Genomic DNA, 18194 nt, shown 5'->3' with positions numbered 1-18194 from the left:
TAAACAAAGCAACTGTGTTGTATAGCTTATAGATATCAAACCAGTGGTAAGAATGCCATGCTAAGGGTTCATCAATTCAACCAGACGTACATGAATATAAAATATTCTCTTATTATACTTTGATTTTAAAAGCAGCAGTGCATTAACTATGATTCTGGACTCTGTAAATCAACAGTCATTCAAGTTCAGCATTAATACTGTGAAGAGGACAGTGTTTAAAGGTTATCTGTGCACTCACTGTATTGCTATGTGGAATATTTCAAACATATATTGATGTTTCACTGGTTCAACACATGGTTTGCTATGATCACAGAATGTTTAATGCTCGTTTGCTGATCGGTTTAAAATCTGATGCGTTTTCCCCCCCAAGACCAGAGAGAAGCGAAGATAAACTAATGGGTGCTAGTAAACAGTCAATAGTAACATTTTATAATCCAGCATTATATCATTCAAGCCTTGCAATAAGCCCGTCTGACTAGAAAGGGAAAAACAGGCCTGAATTGGCCTTGAAACCAAGGAGATAAACCAACTAAAACTAGTAGGTCAAGAAGGGATAAGAAAATAAATCAGTTTTTGCTTTTAAACGGTTTGGTTTTCTTATGCATAGCTCATTAACAATAACTCCCACTGCTGTCAGACAATTATGCTCATACTCTTTAAAGTTAAGTGGTTTTATAGCTCGTCTTTGATTTTATTGTTCAAAATGTTGCTCTTGATGAATGTTTAAACTAAATAGGATCAGTACAAAATAAGATGGAAGATTAGCTACAACAAAATGAGTCAGAACAATACTAATAGTAGCATTTCTATCCGTTTCAACTGTGCATCTTCCATTTTATTTGCTGTAGATAAATGAGTCTGGGAAATAGGATTTATAAAGAACATTTCTTTGAATTAATCGACTTAAGAACAACTGGTTGAAACATACGATATATACAGTACATGTTTAGGATCTAGTATGTTAAAGCCAACGGGCAAAAAGTGCAGGGTTACAAGGTTAGCGGGGAGTTCCAGAGCCTCTGCTATTTTCCTGCACCTCAAAACCCTGAGCTACTCGTTCATCCTTCACTAAAATCACAGTGCATTAAATATGATGGACTCTGAAAACTGAAATTTGTAGGTAATGCAGTTTTAGGTATCATACGTCTCTATTTTAAATGAAAACATACACTTTCATTTACATTCTAAGCATATTCATACTGTAAATTAGTCTTGATGTGCCACGAAGTCAAGTCGCTGATCAGCCTGATGAACTTATTTCAGAAAGTCTGATATATGGAAAGACTGCAGGACAGAAAAACAAAATCAAATGCAAAAGGTTTTGTATACCTGCTGCTGCGCAATTTCTTGAAAGCTAATAAATACGATACAGACGAACCCTTGAAAAAAGACCTTCTGTCATGTCAGAGACAGTAGTAACATTTGCATGTTGTAGCAAAAATAAAATCCACAAAATGTTTCAAACAGAACAAAAGATGAACATTAGGCATGAGCAGGCATATAACTGGTTCACAATTCCAAGATTCAAACTAAAGACAAAGACCTGTGGTAAGCGGGATACTTCTGGAAGAAGAGGGTTATTCCGTATGGATCAGTCCAGGTTGTTGTTGTTCTTGTGGTAGTGAAGAAAAAAAACAAAGTGTGCTTTTACAGCAGATCTTATTTTCACAACGGTCAGAGAGTCTCTTGTCGGAAGGAAGTGTGTCTGTGTATCAAACAAGTATTCATACCCTACTAGAGTTGCAGAACATCTTAAGTCTGTGATGAGGCGTGAGCAAGTGAGTCATTGAGGGGTTATTTCTCCACTTGAGACTGTTTATTCGTGAGAATGTTTTTTTTTGTTTTTTTGTCACTGTGAAGTAGTTTCACTGATTTCCAGGCCATGCTGTTGTAGTTGAGCTCTGAGCAGTGCGTTGTCATTCTTCAGGTCTTCAATCTGCAGAACAGTGGACATTCAACATATTACTATGTGCCCAATCAGACTTGGTCAGCAAAACACCACAGATCTATGGAAGAGGATTAGGGCCAAGCAATAATAAAAAAATAAAACCATCTCGAGATTAAAGTTGTTAAATTTCGAGAAAAAACTCGTTAAATTTCAAGAAAAAAGTCGAGATAAAATGTTGAGAATAAAGTCATTAAATTACGAGAACAAATTTGTTAAATTTCGAGAAAAAACTCGTTAAATTGAGAAAAAAGTCGAGATAAAATGTTGAGAATAAACTCGTTAAATTACGAGAAAAAACTCGTTAAATTTCAAGAAAAAAGTCGAGATAAAATGTTGAGAATAAACTCGTTAAATTACGAGAACAAATTCGTTAAATTATGAGAAAAATGTTGTTAAATTTCGAGAAAAAAGTCGAGATAAAATGTTGAGAATAAACTCGTTAAATTACGAGAAAAAAAATCGTTAAATTTCAAGAAAAAAGTCGAGATAAAATGTTCAGAATAAACTCGTTAAATTACGAGAACAAATTCGTTAAATTATGAGAAAAATGTCATTAAATTTCGAGAAAAAAGTCGAGATAAAATGTTGAGAATAAACTCGTTAAATTTCAAGAAAAAAGTCGAGATAAAATGTTGAGAATAAACTTGTTAAATTACGAGAACAAATTCGTTAAATTATGAGAAAAATGTTGTTAAATTTCGAGAAAAAAGTCGAGATAAAATGTTGAGAATAAAGTCATTAAATTACGAGAACAAATTTGTTAAATTATGAGAAAAATGTCATTAAATTGAGAAAAAAGTCAAGATAAAATGTTGAGAATAAACTCGTTAAATTACGAGAAAAACTCGTTAAATTTCAAGAAAAAAGTCGAGATAAAATGTTGAGAATAAACTCGTTAAATTACGAGAACAAATTCGTTAAATTATGAGAAAAATGCCGTTAAATTTCGAGAAAAAAGTCGAGATAAAATGTTGAGAATAAACTCGTTAAATTACGAGAAAAAAACTCATTAAATTGAGAAAGTCGAGATAAAATGTTGAGAATAAAGTCATTAAATTACGAGAACAAATTTGTTAAATTATGAGAAAAATGTCATTAAATTTCGAGAAAAAAGTCGAGATAAAATGTTGAGAATAAAGTCATTAAATTAACAAATTTATTCTCGTAATTTAATGACTTTATTCTCTTAATTTAATGACTTTATTCTCAACATTTTATCTCGACTTTTTTCTCGAAATTTAACGAGTTTTTTTCTCGTAATTTAACGAGTTTATTCTCAACATTTTATCTCGACTTTTTTCTCGAAATTTAACAACTTTAATCTCGAGATGGTTTTATTTTTTTTATTATTGCTTGGCCCTAATCCTCTTCCGTACAGATCTCATAAACTCAACACTGATTTCATAAACTTGCTTGGTAACAAACATTTTTCCAAATATTGTCCCTTGTGTTCAGCAGAACAAAGAAATTGATACAGGTTTAGAACAATTTGAGGGGGAGTAAATAATGATAACATTTTCATTTTTGGGTGAACTATCCCTTTTGAGTAGGGGTGTAACGATACATTGTTATATTGAGATATCATGATATAAAAATGTGACGAAATGTATCGTTGATGTAAACTATGGCCACGTACACACTGCAGCTAAATTCGGTTGTCAGTTCACCTTTTAGTGCTTAATTGCGTTCTGTAAAATATAAATACGGGAGTGACAACCGCATTCTACAACCGTATTAACTCCCGAAAAATACAGGTATTGACAACCGCATTTACAGAAATTCTATGCAGTGTGTACGGAACCGAACTGAACAACTAGTTGTTAATGACTTTACGTGCACCAGTGTAACGTGTGTCTCTCATGTATGTGTTGCGAATCACAGGGAAAGCACAAGCCTATCCAAATGCTTTATGATGAAAATCGCGATTCATGTCTGCTCACTTTAATAACTCCATAAACCCATTTGCTTTATGAGACGAGCTTAAACAACAAGCCTAAAAAGCTTATAATGAGTGACACAGAATGAGTGCCGTGCGCTGTGTGAAACTGGCTATACAAGCATAAACAAAACATGACGCCTCCGTCAACTGTGTTAGTGTGTTTAGTTAAATTGCTGAAAATTAGTGTTTTGTCACTTTAATATTACTTTGGTCACGATAACGGATACCAAACACAAGAGACGCCAGACCGTCGCTATGGTTTCCAAGCTGTCAATCATCGCATTTCAGAGCGAGTCGTGTTCCGTTACACACATGTAACGATAATTTAGGGGATGAACTCCCGCATTTAAAAGCGGTCGTCACTCCTGATACTTAGTGTGTACGTGGCCCAAATAACTTGCGATATAGAGTTATTTTTATCCAAGACTCAGCTTATTGTATTTATAAAGTATAATACACCAAAAATGTAAATTCTGTCATCATATACTCACCCTTAAGTCTTTTCAAACCTATAAGATTTTGTTCATCTTCCAAACACAAATGAAGATATTTTTTATGAAAGATTTCTGTCCCTCCATTTCTTTTAAAAGATCTAAAAAAGGTCATAAATGCATCATAAAAATAATCAAATCAAGTGGTCTAATCCAAATCCCAGTCTTCTGAAGAGACACGATAGATTTATATGATGAACAGATTGACAACGACGTGCATACTGTAGTAAACACAGAAGTTTAAATGCTTGCATGACACGCGAAAACAACATGAGAGGGAGTAAATGAAGAGAGAATTTTAATTTTTGGATGAACTAACCATTTAGAGTTTGGGAATAGTAATTTTTACATGCTTTCTTGTGGCTCTCCTCAAAGTGAAGGACTCACCATCATGTTTTTAGTTTGGTAGTATGATTATTCAAAGCGTTTTAGATTGTTTATTCTTATCATGTAAGTGTATAATCTGTGCGGGTGGCTTGTCTGTGTAAAAGAAATTCAACGAATACCTGCATTGAAATCGCGGGTGTGCATTAGAAAAAAAATTTCAGTAACGGTACTACATTAAACAGCTATATGTATTGTTGAATGTTATGTATTATAATGCAATAAATAAATGAAACCCTTGTGTTAACTATTGCTGCACACGCATAAGGTAAGCTTTGTGTTTTACATCTGACACATGCACATGTTTACAACACAGCAAACTCAGCGAAAAAAGTCAGCAAACTGGGGTTTAATTTGGGTATGCTAGATCCTATAGCTGTCTGTGTAATAACTAAAATAATGTTTATATATCATATTTGGCTAGTTTACTTTAGTTTTGTATAATACACCATACTTTAACCCAAACTGAATAATTATTCACTCATCTGTTAACATGGGAGGCGAAAAAAATATACGATGCTTGCGCTCTGCCTTACACTGCAAGTTGATCAGTTAATGTATACGTTTGCAAATATTTTATTGCCAAGGCTTTTTAATTTACATTGTATCCGTGATCTCTGACCCAGTTCATTTGCTGGCTTCTATGGCTGCAATAAGCTGTGTTTTCTGCCAGCTGGTGACTCTGGGTGTCGAAATACTATTGGGTCAATTGGCAGTGGGACCAAAACAAAAACAGACATTCCGACATGAAACGCACATTTCAAATTAGAATAACTGCCTGTCGCATTGTTTTTCAGAGAAACAATTTTTTAACTTATTAACTTTAACTAATTTTTATGCTTTTGTCATCCAAAAAAAAAAAAAAAAAAAAAAAAAAAAAAAAAAACAACTTACAGCACCTTTCATTTAAACTGTAAACCTCTATTGTATAGCACTTTGATTGCAAAAAAAAAAAAAAAAAGAAAGAAAAAAGGGAAATTGTTCAAATTTCATTTGATTATATTTTAATTGATTTAATTTTTTTTTTTTTTTAGTTTTATGAATTTATTTCAACTAAACACGTTCATTTTTCAAGTCAACTAGCACTTGTATTGTTATGCTTAACATAAAATTTGCAACAAAAAAATAAATTAAGAAAAAAAGAAGCATCTTAACTGGTAGTCTGACTTTGAGACCCCATTGTCTATCTTACATATTCAATGTTACTAACAAATATACCTGTTGTCTTAGTAGCTCATTGTCCACTTGTATTCTCTCCACCTCCTTGTAGCTCTCCTGCAGCCTCTGGTTAGTTTGTCTGAGTTCTCTAATGTAGTCGCATGCTTTAGACAGGATGCCTCCTTTACTCTAGAGAAGAAAGGTGTTCATTAACATTAGCAGGTGAAAAGAGGTTATATAGGTCCAAGAAGAAAAGATCTGGTACTTACTGCTCCTGTTTTGGTATTGTCCATATTGCAGTCTGGGATGATTTTAGACAGTGTGACAATCCAGTTGTTGATTTTGTCTCTTCTCCTCCTTTCCACTGCAGAAACACATAAAAAAACAATTGGAAACGTTGGGTTTACAGAAGTAAAATGTTGCAAATGACGTTTCATGCTGACTTCATATTTTACTTCTATTGTGTAGAGAATAAGGAAAGCTCTAAAAAGACATGCATTAGTTCACCTTCATTGTGCTGTGCTCTCCTCCTCTCATCACGAGGTGCCCGGGGGCCATCAATCTTCCTGCACAAGCACAGAGAGATGAGAAAAAGAGGAGACTTGTGTTAGTTTGCTCTACTGCACTATTAAACTACCAAAATAACCAAACAAATCTGCACAACACAACACAGCTGAAGACTATTTGAAAACAAACATTTCTCCAGCCCATTTACTAATATCACCAGAGTTGAAGCACAAATTTCAGTCAGGTCAATTAAATTTAACCAAAGATTTGCTTAAATCTGGATAAAAAGGTAATAAGCAAGAAATAACATGTAACCCTTTGATTTTTCCTCATTTCGTTTTATTTAGAGGCAAGATTTAATTCGTATTTATAATCTGATGTCTTCCGAATATGAAGAAAACTCAAACGCCACCAAAAATATTATAATAATAATTTAACACCACCAAACATACAGTATTTACACAGTACTGAATTAACAGCCAGCTGCCCAGTAGTGATTAAAGGGCTAGTGCAGCGGAATCTAGTGGAGAAGGACAGGCTGGTGGCTGAAATGGGGTGGGGATGTAAAAGGTCTTCCTCACCATTCTGATCTGCTGTGTTGAAGAGTCTCATGTTCACCAAGGTCTCTGGGGATGGCAGGCAAGTGGGACAAATTTTTTGGTTGTTTTTCTGACTGCACTCAAATTGATTGGACAATACTTTGCATACTTGTATTTGAAATCATTGCATTGGACAGTTTTGTCATATTTAAATCAAATTCCACACTCCATGTTTACCATTGTTCTGCAAACTGAAATTATTTTGAGGGACGTAAAGGGATTAGGGCTGTCACGATTCCTTGATTCAATTAGAGTACTTGATTTAAAAAAAAATCCTCGTTTGCAATTTACCCGTGTCAAAATACTGGAATTGGCGCATTCCACAGACCAGAATCTATGAACTGCATTATTAGACCGTTTTCTAAGGCTGCACAATATATTAAAACCATACTTTTGCATTGTGCTCTTGTGAATTCACAAAGGCTGCAATCCAATTAAATAAATAGATGCCCTGCGTGTTTAATGTATATGCGCTTTATTTACATGTGTGTAGGTTACAAGTGTCTCAGAGCGGCTCCGTTCAGTTCTGATGTGAGTTTGGGTTACTTATAACGATCATCTGGGAATGCGATGTGCGCCATTTCATCAGATTTTTAAGGTTTTGACAACACTATAATGTACATAAGATGATTTTTTGTATAATGTATATTATGCATTTTAACAGTGTTGTTCTATAAAACCATGATTACTAGCTTTCGATACTTTATTTGAACCAAAAATTATTGCCTCAATGTGATTATATATGTATATTATTATATTAAGTCATTTTCAAGGCTATTGTTTGCTTAGGTTTATTTTTATTACGACAAAAAAAATATCCGATTACTCATCAAAATAATCGATCGCTTACTGTATTACCAAAATAATCGTTAGAGACAGCCCTAAAAGGGATCAAATTACATTGGGTTCAAAGGATGGACTGGGCTGTGCAGACTGGGGAAAAGTGAGGGATGTTGACCCATGATCTGTACTTACGTTGAGTAAGTGTGCGTACGAGGGGCGATGGTCCGGGGTGTTCCAGTTTGTAAAACATCTGGTGGACTCATCATCACGTAAAACTGACCTAGAATAAACAAACAAACAAACAAACAAAAAAACAAAAAAGTAAAAATAATGTTTAAAAAACATATTATGAATAATTTTATCAACATAGTATGAGGAAGAAAGTACACTAACATATTAATGACTTCCAGCAGCTATTACACATTAATTACTATGTAATTACACGTTAAATTACTAAATGTACTTAATACAATGCAATGCCAGATGCTAGAAACACAGCATCTGCATGAGAATTTGTATTGTGGGGCTGCTGGCATACTAGAACCAACATTACCTACTAACAATGCCAATGGAAAACACTGTATTTTAGACTTTGGCATGTGAAACTGACCTCCAGCCTGTGTGAGGGTTGGATCAGACGTGGCCTGCACTGAGACAGCTGTAGCTGTACCGTCACTGACAGTTGCTGCTGGGAAGTAGGCGAAGCGTGTCTCTCCCCCCACTGTTTCCCCTGCTGGACTGCCTCCATTACTAAAAGGGTTCTGGATGACAGCCTATAGAGAGATAAGATATAGAAATATAAGATGCATGCAGGCAAATCTGACACTACACTCATATCACTTTTTTGTATATATTGCTTTTTTCACCATATTTCCTTCCAGTCTGATCCATACACACCTGTGCTACTGCTTGCTGTGCACCCGCAAATGCGGCCGTGGACACTACACTGACTGCCGCTCCTCCATCTCCTGCTGCCTCCAAGTGGTCCTCTGTTACCTGGACCACACGATATGTCACCTGTATCAGAAAAGAACACAAAGAACTCTGATGTAAGATTTTTTGTATCTTTAAAATTGAGCAACAACAAAAAAAAAATTTTTAAAAGGGACAGTTCACCCAAAATGAAAATTATCCCATGATTTACTCAACCTCAATCCATCCTAGGAGTATATGACTTTATTCTTTCAGACGAACACAATCGGAGATATATTTAAAAATATGCTTGGTCCTCCAAGCTTTATAATGGTAGTGAAGGGGGTGTCCCATTTTGAAGCAAAAAAATAAAAAATTTTGCATCCATCAATAAAAAAAAAAATCCATACAGCTCCAGGGGGTTAATAAAGGCCTTCTGAAGCAAAGTGATGCATTTTAGTAAGAAAAATAACCATATTTAAAACTTTATAAATTCAAATAACTAGCTTCTAGCAGAAGAGCGTACGCAGAATGCGCAAGTCGACATGCGCCACAAGAGTAACCCGTGACGCGATGTATGGCGCAGAATGTAGGAGTATCGTAAGATTAGACGCCTTTTGCATAACTAATATGGCTGGGCAATAAACTCAAGCTCCTCTTCTCTTATATCGAAATCCTCCGACATTTCTCTTTAAAAATTCTTATTTTAGACCGGTGTTTTGTTTTGCTCTCTCCTCTGCACTTCTGCTTTCGTCATTACATCATGTGTTGGGTCAGAGGTTACTCTTCCGCCACAAATCGATGCGTACGGCTGTCTGCCTAAAGCTAGTTATTATAGTTAATAAAGTTCTATGTATATTTTTGTTATTTTACCTTTTTAACCCCCTGGAGCTGTATGGATTAGTATGTATGGATATTTTGGGCTTCAAAATGCGGCCCCACATTCACAACCATTATAAAGCTTGGAGGAGCAAGGATATTTTTAAATATATCTCTGATTATGTTCGTCTGAAAGAAGATCATCATATACACCTAGGATGGCTTGAGGGTGAGTAAATCATGGGATAATTTTAATTTTTGGGTAAACTATCCCTTTAAAGTCTAAATGAACTGCCATTTGAAACACATTTTACTTCCATAATTTGTTAATTTACGATTGAAAGGATGTTCAACAACAAAAAAAGGCAGGTTGGGAATTCATCTTATCCATTAGAAATTGATTACATAATTATTAGTCGGTGTTACATAATTAGAATGCAAGTTTGCTAAAAGAATGGCTATATAGCTATTTGCCTATCAGTCAAAATATTAATAAATACTATGATAGTATAAAAATAATACTAAAATACCACTTACATATGAAAGCATTCTCATAAAAGCCATTACTGGGACACAGTACACCAAGTCATGTTTTATTAAAGAATGACCCCAGTATGAACCCTGGAAAGGTCAAAGGTCGCACTGACCTGTCCACCAGTGTTCTCTGTCCGAAACTGGTACTGAACATTGTGGTCTGCAAACGCTGCTGCTTGCTGGACACTCGCTATGGTAACCGCTGCCTGCTCCTCCGCCCCCACCCCCTCTCCTGAGAAATGCACAAGAAATGTCTTAATGACCTGCATTATATCGATATATGCATCATCTTCTTTTTCTTTTAAACATTCATTGGATGTGTGCATCCTGCATGGTTTACTTACCCTCTTGCAGCTGAACAACCTCCTCAGTTTCCTGTTTCTCGTGACTGCAAAAAGAGAGCAAATGTTTCGGGTCATCTTATGAAACCACTCGCATCTCTAAGGAAACTCTAGAGATACAGAGAAATACCACAATATTTTGACACATTCTAGTGATGGAAAGTCGGACCCATTTCTGCCAAATGATTATATAAAATTGTTTCAAAAAAAGTTTCAAAAACAATAATTGTTTATTGCAATTGTATGTGTTTCAGCCATTTATTTCCTGGAGTCTGGCTTATTATGAACAGTCTTGAAAAAAATTATTAGATTACTAACTTGTAATACTAGTCTAAGCAGTCTCTATTACATGTACTGCTATTAAATTCCCTTTTTGTTGTTCACTCGAGAAAGAATCGAAAAGAGCGGTTTATCGAACCGGTTCAACTGATTCAATAAAAAGATCCGACTTAAAGAACGATTCGTAAAAGAATCGGACATCACTAATCTTTATGCAAAAAAATAGAGGCATTTGAATGACTTGAAAATCAATTAAAACCTCCAAATGACCGGAGCAAGACGTTGTAGTCGATATACATCTAACCTACATCTGTCTACTTAACTTGGTGAAGAAACGGTGAACGCCCCCCTTCAGTTTTTGAAGTCAAATTTAAAAACGTTGGTGTTAGTATTTTTTCTTCGGATAACAAATGTAGCCAAATAAACACCACGGGATTAAAAGAAAAAACAAATATGTTGAATGCACATAAAGCCTTTGGATAAAAAAAAAACTTAGGGTTGGTTGCAGATTGAAGGGAATTTAATGCATTAAACTGCTGAAGAGCTTTTGTTCCGACAGCTCTAAACGCTATATTTCCGCTTAAATCTTTTAAAATTAATCTGATATTTCGGAAAAGATAAATATTTAAGTATCTTGTTAAAATTAAATATACACCGGCTTGGGGTCATGTATTTTTAAAAACCAAGAATAGACAAAAATCATCAAATTAGCAATCGGGCTAATAGTGATATAAATATGTCGACGATCAATGTTAAAAGGCCTGAGAACTGTTGCTTTTCTTCCTGCTATTCGTACCTTACGTTTAACGTACTATATTGATGGCATGCATAAAACTTAATAAAAGTCAGAAAATAAAGTTAAAAGATGATTGCTAACTGCCTCGCTATAAAAACAGAGCAGAAAATGGTTGACTTGGGCCTTGAGGGTGGCCGTACATAAAGGACGCGCTCTCACCTCGTCGAGGTGTCCAAGCTCTGTTCGAGCATATCCATGAAGGCGAACGGATTTTAAAATGCGATATTCAGCGACACTTGAAATACGGGAGATGGAAGCGCTGATCACGGGGACAAACACACGGGTCATGTGAGAAAGACAGTCCAGGACACGTGAGGTGCAGGCTGGGCGAGGAGTTAAAATGGAGACCGCTGTGGAGGAAGACGGAAGGTGTACCGGTTGTTGTTGCGCTCATTGCGCGGCTTTGTTGCGTATACAACTCCCTCCCGCCCTTCTCTCGAGACGAGCTCTCGACCTGTTGAGTCACTTAGTCGTTTCTTTTCATTTACTTTTTGCTTCTAGGTCAACGTTAGGCGTGTTTATTCTTAAGCTTTCATAAATACTTAAAATTTAATTTTCGGCTTATTTTCGAAACCGCGCTGCATTGCTTTGCTCGATTTTCACGTATCCTTCCGCAAGCGTTTAAATAGCGGCCACATTTTAGCGCTGCCGCTAATAAGATATGGAGTGGAGTGCTTATTATAAACAAGTGCGGTTTAGTTTGAAATAAAAGAATAAAACATTTTTTTGTTGGTGGACATGTGACAACACGCTTATGGTTGAGTACGTATTGTGAAACTGACTATATTTCGCAGTTACGGGGTTGAAACATAAGGAACAGGTAGTCTGAATTATTGCGATAAACGTTACTTCCCACCCTGAAACTGAAAATTTAAGTTCAAATTAGATATATCTATCCTTGCTCTTACAGCCTCGCGTGTTTCATGATGAATGACAACGTTAATGCTTTTAAATCGCATTTAATAATTGAGTGAACTTAACTTACCTTGTGTCTTCCCCATGATTTAAAATCTGTGTAAATTCAAAACATTTAACATGTAACGTTACAACATATACGTTTTTTTTCCCTTGGTCACATCAGCACAAGGAATCGCAAATATGACGAGTGGTGATTTTACTCAGGTGACCGCTGCGATCCAATCCGGGTTTTTGGTCAAACCACATGACACGAATGCAGAAGCAGTGGATAGGAAATAGACATTTATTAATCTTTGACATTAATGAACGGGACAACGAATCATCTACACGGATTATATGATAAGAATTATTTATTCGATATACACGTGTAACACGTTTGCATAAATACACATTTGAGATTTAGTTGTTAGTAAAAGCGTTGTTTTCCTAGTAGTAGCCTACTATATTTTCCTGAACTTCCACTGTTCTAGCCACGAGGCTGTGCTGCATGGCAAATTGAGCTGTCGAAATCAACACAAATGTCTTATTTGAGCCATAATTGCCTATATAGGGTGAATTCAGGTTGATTGGGACACTTTTCCCTGTCATTTCAATAGCAAAAAGTGATGTCCAGAGGGAATATTTGGTTTTAATGACTGTACAAGTTAAATCAAACCATCGAAATATGATGAAAATATTTTAAATAGTCTATTTTTATATAATTTACCAACTTGGTAAGGTATTTATCTGGTAAAATTTGGCAAAAAAAGCTACAGGTTTTATTTTATTATGAAAAAAAAAGGAAAGAAAATGCATAGAAAAAACAAAAGCTCAGAAGAAAAAGCCTACGCCGACTACAACAAGATCATTTATTAATATTTTATTGGTTTTCTCTTGTTTTTGTATGTGTTTATAATTTTTTTTGTATGCCAAAAATTATGTCTACTGCACAATTTGGCTTGTTTCATTGCGTTATCACAAATAAAACAATTGGTTCCAAGCACAAATATGCTTACATATTCTTTAATAATATTTGAATAAAGGGTTAAGATGTAAGTTTTGGCCACTACTGTGTTCATTTCACCATCCAACATGGATTTGAACATGCAAATCATTCATCTCACCATGTCACCATGCGTGCACCACAACCTGCACGTTGTCAAGGGTTCCATATTTTCCTCAATCAAAATAAATGTGGGAAATTGTGAATTGTACCCAATCACTTAATATAGATCTGATGCAAGGACAGACACCCTGAAGAGAAAATGAATAATTAGTTATGAACGTTTTTGGCTGTTATTCTTTCAATTTAAATTCAGCATTCATTGACACCATAAAATCAAAGATTACTTTTTAAGTTCCTTAAAATATCCTTATCCTTAATATGTGGATTTTTTACTTAAGCTCCAAATAAGCAGATGTAAAAATGGATGGATATTTTTCTGCATTTTTGAGTTATTACTGCTTTGTTGTAAAGCGAGAACCTACGAATTTCACTCATTACATATGTGTACGGTAATGTAATTCATTGGAATAAAATCATGTATTTGATTATACAGCTGTGAATGCAATCACGCAATCCATAAGCTGTTTTGTGAAAGTTTTTTTTTATCTTATATATCATTATAAATTCATTCACTTTTATTGATAGATTTTTTCCAGATCAAAATTTCAAAATCAAAATCTACATGGAATTTTCCCTCATGCCTGAACTATATTGAAAAACTGATTCAGTAATTCGATTTGGGAATGGGAAACATTGGGTTTATTGCATTATAAACTATAGGTATGCCTGTGTGTATAGCCACGCTGTGGCCCTTGTCAAAGCAACCATGCAACTCAGCATTTTGCATTGACCATTGCACCAAAGCAATCCATTGAATATGTGCAGCTACAGAACAGTCTACTCATCAAACAAAAGAAGGACCATTGACATCATGCATACACACAGTGAAAAGTCAGACACACCAGGGCCCCTGCCCTAACCAGTTCAAGTGTATTTGTTTCAGGCACAGAGGAGGTAGCATTTAAAGGATTTTGCCACCATCAACAAAAAAAGGGCAACAGAGGTTGTCCATTTCTCTTTTGCCTCTTAACATCTCTCTCTCCCTCTCCACTCTCTCACTCCCTCTTTCCCCACAGGATAAGCAAAGAGGGATTTGCCTCAGAAGCAACAAGGTAAGCGATGAAAAACTTGCATGTTTTTTGTATATATCTAGATATTCTGAATATCCAGATCACTGATTGAAACGTCAATGCAGTGAGAAATAGAACTAGTTATTTTATGATAATTACAGACATTTTTAATTACTATATAACCTGGAATATCATAAAGTTCAGATGTCTCAGTGAGACATTGCTGCTATACAACATTCTGTTAACCCTTTACAATAAAGTCTTGTTTGCTAACATTTATGTATTAACTAACAATAAGCAATACATTTGTTTCAATATTTATTAATCTTTGTTAATTTTTGTTAATAAAATTCCAGCTGTTCATTATTTGTTCATGTTAGTTCATAGTGTATTCATTAACAAATACAACTTTTGCTTTTAGTAATGTATTTAGTAGGCTAAATGCTGAAATTAACATTAACTGATATTAATAAATGGTGTAGAAGTATTGTTAATTCTTAGTTCATTAACTAAAGTATAACTATATAATATAATATTAACTAATGAAAAGTGTTTCTATCATTCTTAATGTTAATCTCAACATTTACCAATACATTTTTAAGATCAAAAGTTGTATCTGTTAATATTAGTTAATACACTGTGTACTAACATGAACATTTTTTATTAACCGACACAACAAATATTAAATAAATGCTGTAAAAATATATTGCTCATTGTTAGTTCACATCTGTTAATGCATTACCTAAGGTTAACAAATGAGACCTTATTGTAAAAGCGTTACTGAAATCTATTATTGTGAAGCTTGCACAATGCTAGTTTGCAAATTTATGTTAAAATTTTATTTTTAATTTGAGTAACTGGGTAATTTTGGTATATTAATACATTTTAATTTTTAACAGCCATTCATGAATGGGTGGACAGTATAAGCATCTGTATGTGTAAAATCAAAACTTTTCATTACTCTTTTCTCATATTTCTTCAGTGTATATCTCCTTCCTGCATAGTCACAGTGTGTGTCAGGATGTACAGCTTTATGGGCGGCGGCCTTTTCTGTGCCATTGTGGGGAACATCCTAATAGTGGTCTCCACGGCGACAGATTATTGGATGCAGTATCGCCTCTCAGGCAGCTATGCCCATCAGGGCCTGTGGAGGTACTGCATGGCCAACAAGTGCTACATGCAGACAGCAAGTATAGGTAAACAAATTTATTCATGCAAAGTCCATAAACAAATTTTTGTGTGTCTATAATATGCGCTATTGTAAATCTATGTGAAGCTAAAACTCAGATGTAAAGTCTCCTATAACATTATACATTATACATTAGAATTTTGGCACCTGCATTTGAGCTTTTAGACCATTTTTTGCCTGTAGATGGCAGTGGTTTATTTTTTTTGCTATACAGAGCTCCATACACTGGTTTGTGTTGCTCATTCGTATTCTGAACAGGAGCTCCAAAGTGGTCTAATAAGATGGCATCTGAGATTACGGGAGCTGTACTGTGGTTCGTTCAAGGTGATTCTGCAGGGACAGTTTTTCAAAGATCAAATGAGAAAAATAAAACAAACAATGACAAGAATTGGTTGGGATTTTTTTGAGGGATGAGAAGAGGAGGAGGATACACACCTTTACTTTTTCTTTGAGAACATTTCTTGTCTCTGTCCTCAGCATACTGGAATGCCACAAGGGCATTCATGATCCTCTCAGGAATGGCGTGCTTTGCGGGCATCATGGCAGGCATCCTCTCATTTGCCCATTTTTCTGCCTTTGAGAGATTCAGTCGTTCCTTTGCTGCAGGAATCATGTTTTTCATCTCCAGTAAGTCACAAACGCACGCACAATGAGCTGTAGAATGTGACATTTTAGCATATTTAAATGTAAATAAAAGGTCAAGGTCAAATATTGATGGTACTACTCTTCCTCTAACCATTTTTTAATCCATCTCTTTGTTCACACCCAGCTCTGTTTGTGCTGCTGGCTATGGCGATCTACACTGGCGTAACCCTTAGCTTCCTGGGCAAGCGTTTCGGAGACTGGCGCTTCTCCTGGTCCTACATACTAGGATGGGTGGCCATGCTCATGACCTTCTTTGCAGGTGATATAATAAAACCTCATAGACTGTTATTTAAGGGGTAAAGACTGACCCATAGAAGCTCTTTAAATGGTAAAACAGAGGGAGTGTTAAAGGGTTAGTTCACCCAAAAATGAAAATTCTGTTATTAATTACTCACCCTCATGCCGTTCCACACCCGTAAGATCTCTGTTCATCTTCGAAACACAAATTAATATATTTCTCATAAAATCCGATGGCTCAGTGAGGCCTGCATGGCCAGCAAGATAATAACACTTTCAATGTCCAGAAAGCTACTAAAGACGTATTTAAAACAGTTCATGTGACTACAGTGGTTCAACCTTAATGATATGAAGTGACGAGAATACTTTTTGTGTGCCAAAAAAAAAACCGAAATAACGACTTTATTCAACAATATCTAGTGATGGGCGATTTCAAAACACTGTCTTTTGAAACAACAATCTTTTGTTTCAAATCAGTGGTTTGGAGCGCGTATCAAACTGCCAAAGTCACGCCCCCCAGTGGTGAACCATTGAAATTTCGAAACACATAACATAACGAAGCCTCATTTACTGAAATCACGTGAGTTTGATACACGCTCCAAACCACTGATTCGAAAACAAAAAATTCGTAAAGCTTCGAAGCTTCATGAAGCAGTGTTTTGAAATCGCACATCACTAGATATTGTTGAATAAAGTCGTTATTTTGTTTTTTGGCACAAAAAAGTATTCTCGTCACTTCATAACATTGAGGTTGATCCACTGTAGTCACATGAACTGTTTTAAATACGTCTTTAGTAGCTTTCTGGGCATTGAAAGTGTTGCAGGCAATGCAGGCTTCACTAAGCCATCGGATTTTATCAAAAATATCTATGTTCCGAAGATAAACGAAGGTCTTATGGGTGTGGAATGAGATGAGGGTAAGTATTGACAGAATTTTAATTTTTGGGTGAACTAACCTTTTAAAAGTAATGAAATGTTCTAGTGGTCCAGAATGGAAATAATCAAGGGTATCAGGATGTGGCTGAAAGGACTTTGATAGACCTCAAGATAGAGTTCTGTCACAAAAGCGAAACCAGCAAGTGCATGCATCTCACTTTTAAATGTACTTAAAAATGTAGACATGCATGCTTACTTTATTAACAATGGTTAAAACATACAAAAGAGCTAAGTAAACATAATTGCTTATTCTTTTAAAGTGTTTAATTTTTAGGTGATACTTGAAGAAATACTCACACTTGTTTACATGTTTGTAAAATTGTCTTTTGCAGGGATATTCTACATGTGTGCCCACAGAATGTATGAATCTAGGAGAGTGGTTGGAAGTCGCTAACCTGAAGCAATTAAAACTGCAAGCAGCAGAAAGTTTTGGCCCGGAAATCATCAGGACCTTCAGCAGATTTATGAGGAATGCTTTAATGTTGTGCCTTAAAACACTACACTGCAAAACATACACCATATCAATAGCCTAAAAAGCATTAAAGGACTTTTTTACACATGCAAATATATTTGTATAATTCTGCACAGATAAATATACCAGTTTTCACAAATGTTTATTTCACTTTTCATATTTTTTTTCAATAAAAATCCACATCAAATCAAA

At 35.2% G+C, this 18194-nt stretch overlaps 2 protein-coding genes across 5 annotated transcripts; one reads left to right on the top strand and one right to left on the bottom strand.

The window, feature by feature from the left end:
- Window positions 1-801: 801 nt before the first annotated feature.
- On the bottom strand, window positions 802-11917 carry usf2 (upstream transcription factor 2, c-fos interacting). Of its 2 annotated transcripts, XM_048202128.1 has the most exons (11): window positions 11650-11917; window positions 10419-10462; window positions 10188-10306; window positions 8707-8826; window positions 8420-8582; window positions 8002-8089; window positions 7009-7053; window positions 6428-6486; window positions 6190-6284; window positions 5981-6109; window positions 802-1936 (listed from the first exon to the last, which is right to left on the bottom strand). In XM_048202128.1, exons 1-11 carry the CDS (start codon window positions 11685-11687, stop codon window positions 1850-1852), a joined length of 987 nt encoding a protein of 328 aa, XP_048058085.1. In that variant the 5' UTR covers window positions 11688-11917; the 3' UTR covers window positions 802-1849. The 2 variants fall into 2 exon arrangements, with proteins under 2 accessions (XP_048058085.1, XP_048058086.1); XM_048202129.1 differs by lacking the exon at window positions 7009-7053.
- Window positions 11918-12250: 333 nt separating this feature from the next.
- Window positions 12251-18194, top strand: lim2.4 (lens intrinsic membrane protein 2.4). Of its 3 annotated transcripts, XM_048202130.1 has the most exons (6): window positions 12251-14565; window positions 15506-15719; window positions 15971-16036; window positions 16190-16339; window positions 16482-16616; window positions 17863-18194. In XM_048202130.1, exons 2-6 carry the CDS (start codon window positions 15545-15547, stop codon window positions 17922-17924), a joined length of 588 nt encoding a protein of 195 aa, XP_048058087.1. In that variant the 5' UTR covers window positions 12251-14565; window positions 15506-15544; the 3' UTR covers window positions 17925-18194. The 3 variants fall into 3 exon arrangements, with proteins under 3 accessions (XP_048058087.1, XP_048058088.1, XP_048058089.1); XM_048202131.1 differs by lacking the exon at window positions 15971-16036; XM_048202132.1 differs by lacking the exons at window positions 12251-14565; window positions 15506-15719 and having other exon boundaries at window positions 15859-16036.

The sequence above is a fragment of the Megalobrama amblycephala genome, linkage group LG9, assembly GCF_018812025.1.
Source record: "Megalobrama amblycephala isolate DHTTF-2021 linkage group LG9, ASM1881202v1, whole genome shotgun sequence".
In the NCBI taxonomy this organism is placed as follows: Eukaryota; Metazoa; Chordata; class Actinopteri; order Cypriniformes; family Xenocyprididae; genus Megalobrama; species Megalobrama amblycephala.
This window is presented reverse-complemented; position numbering and strand designations above follow the sequence as displayed.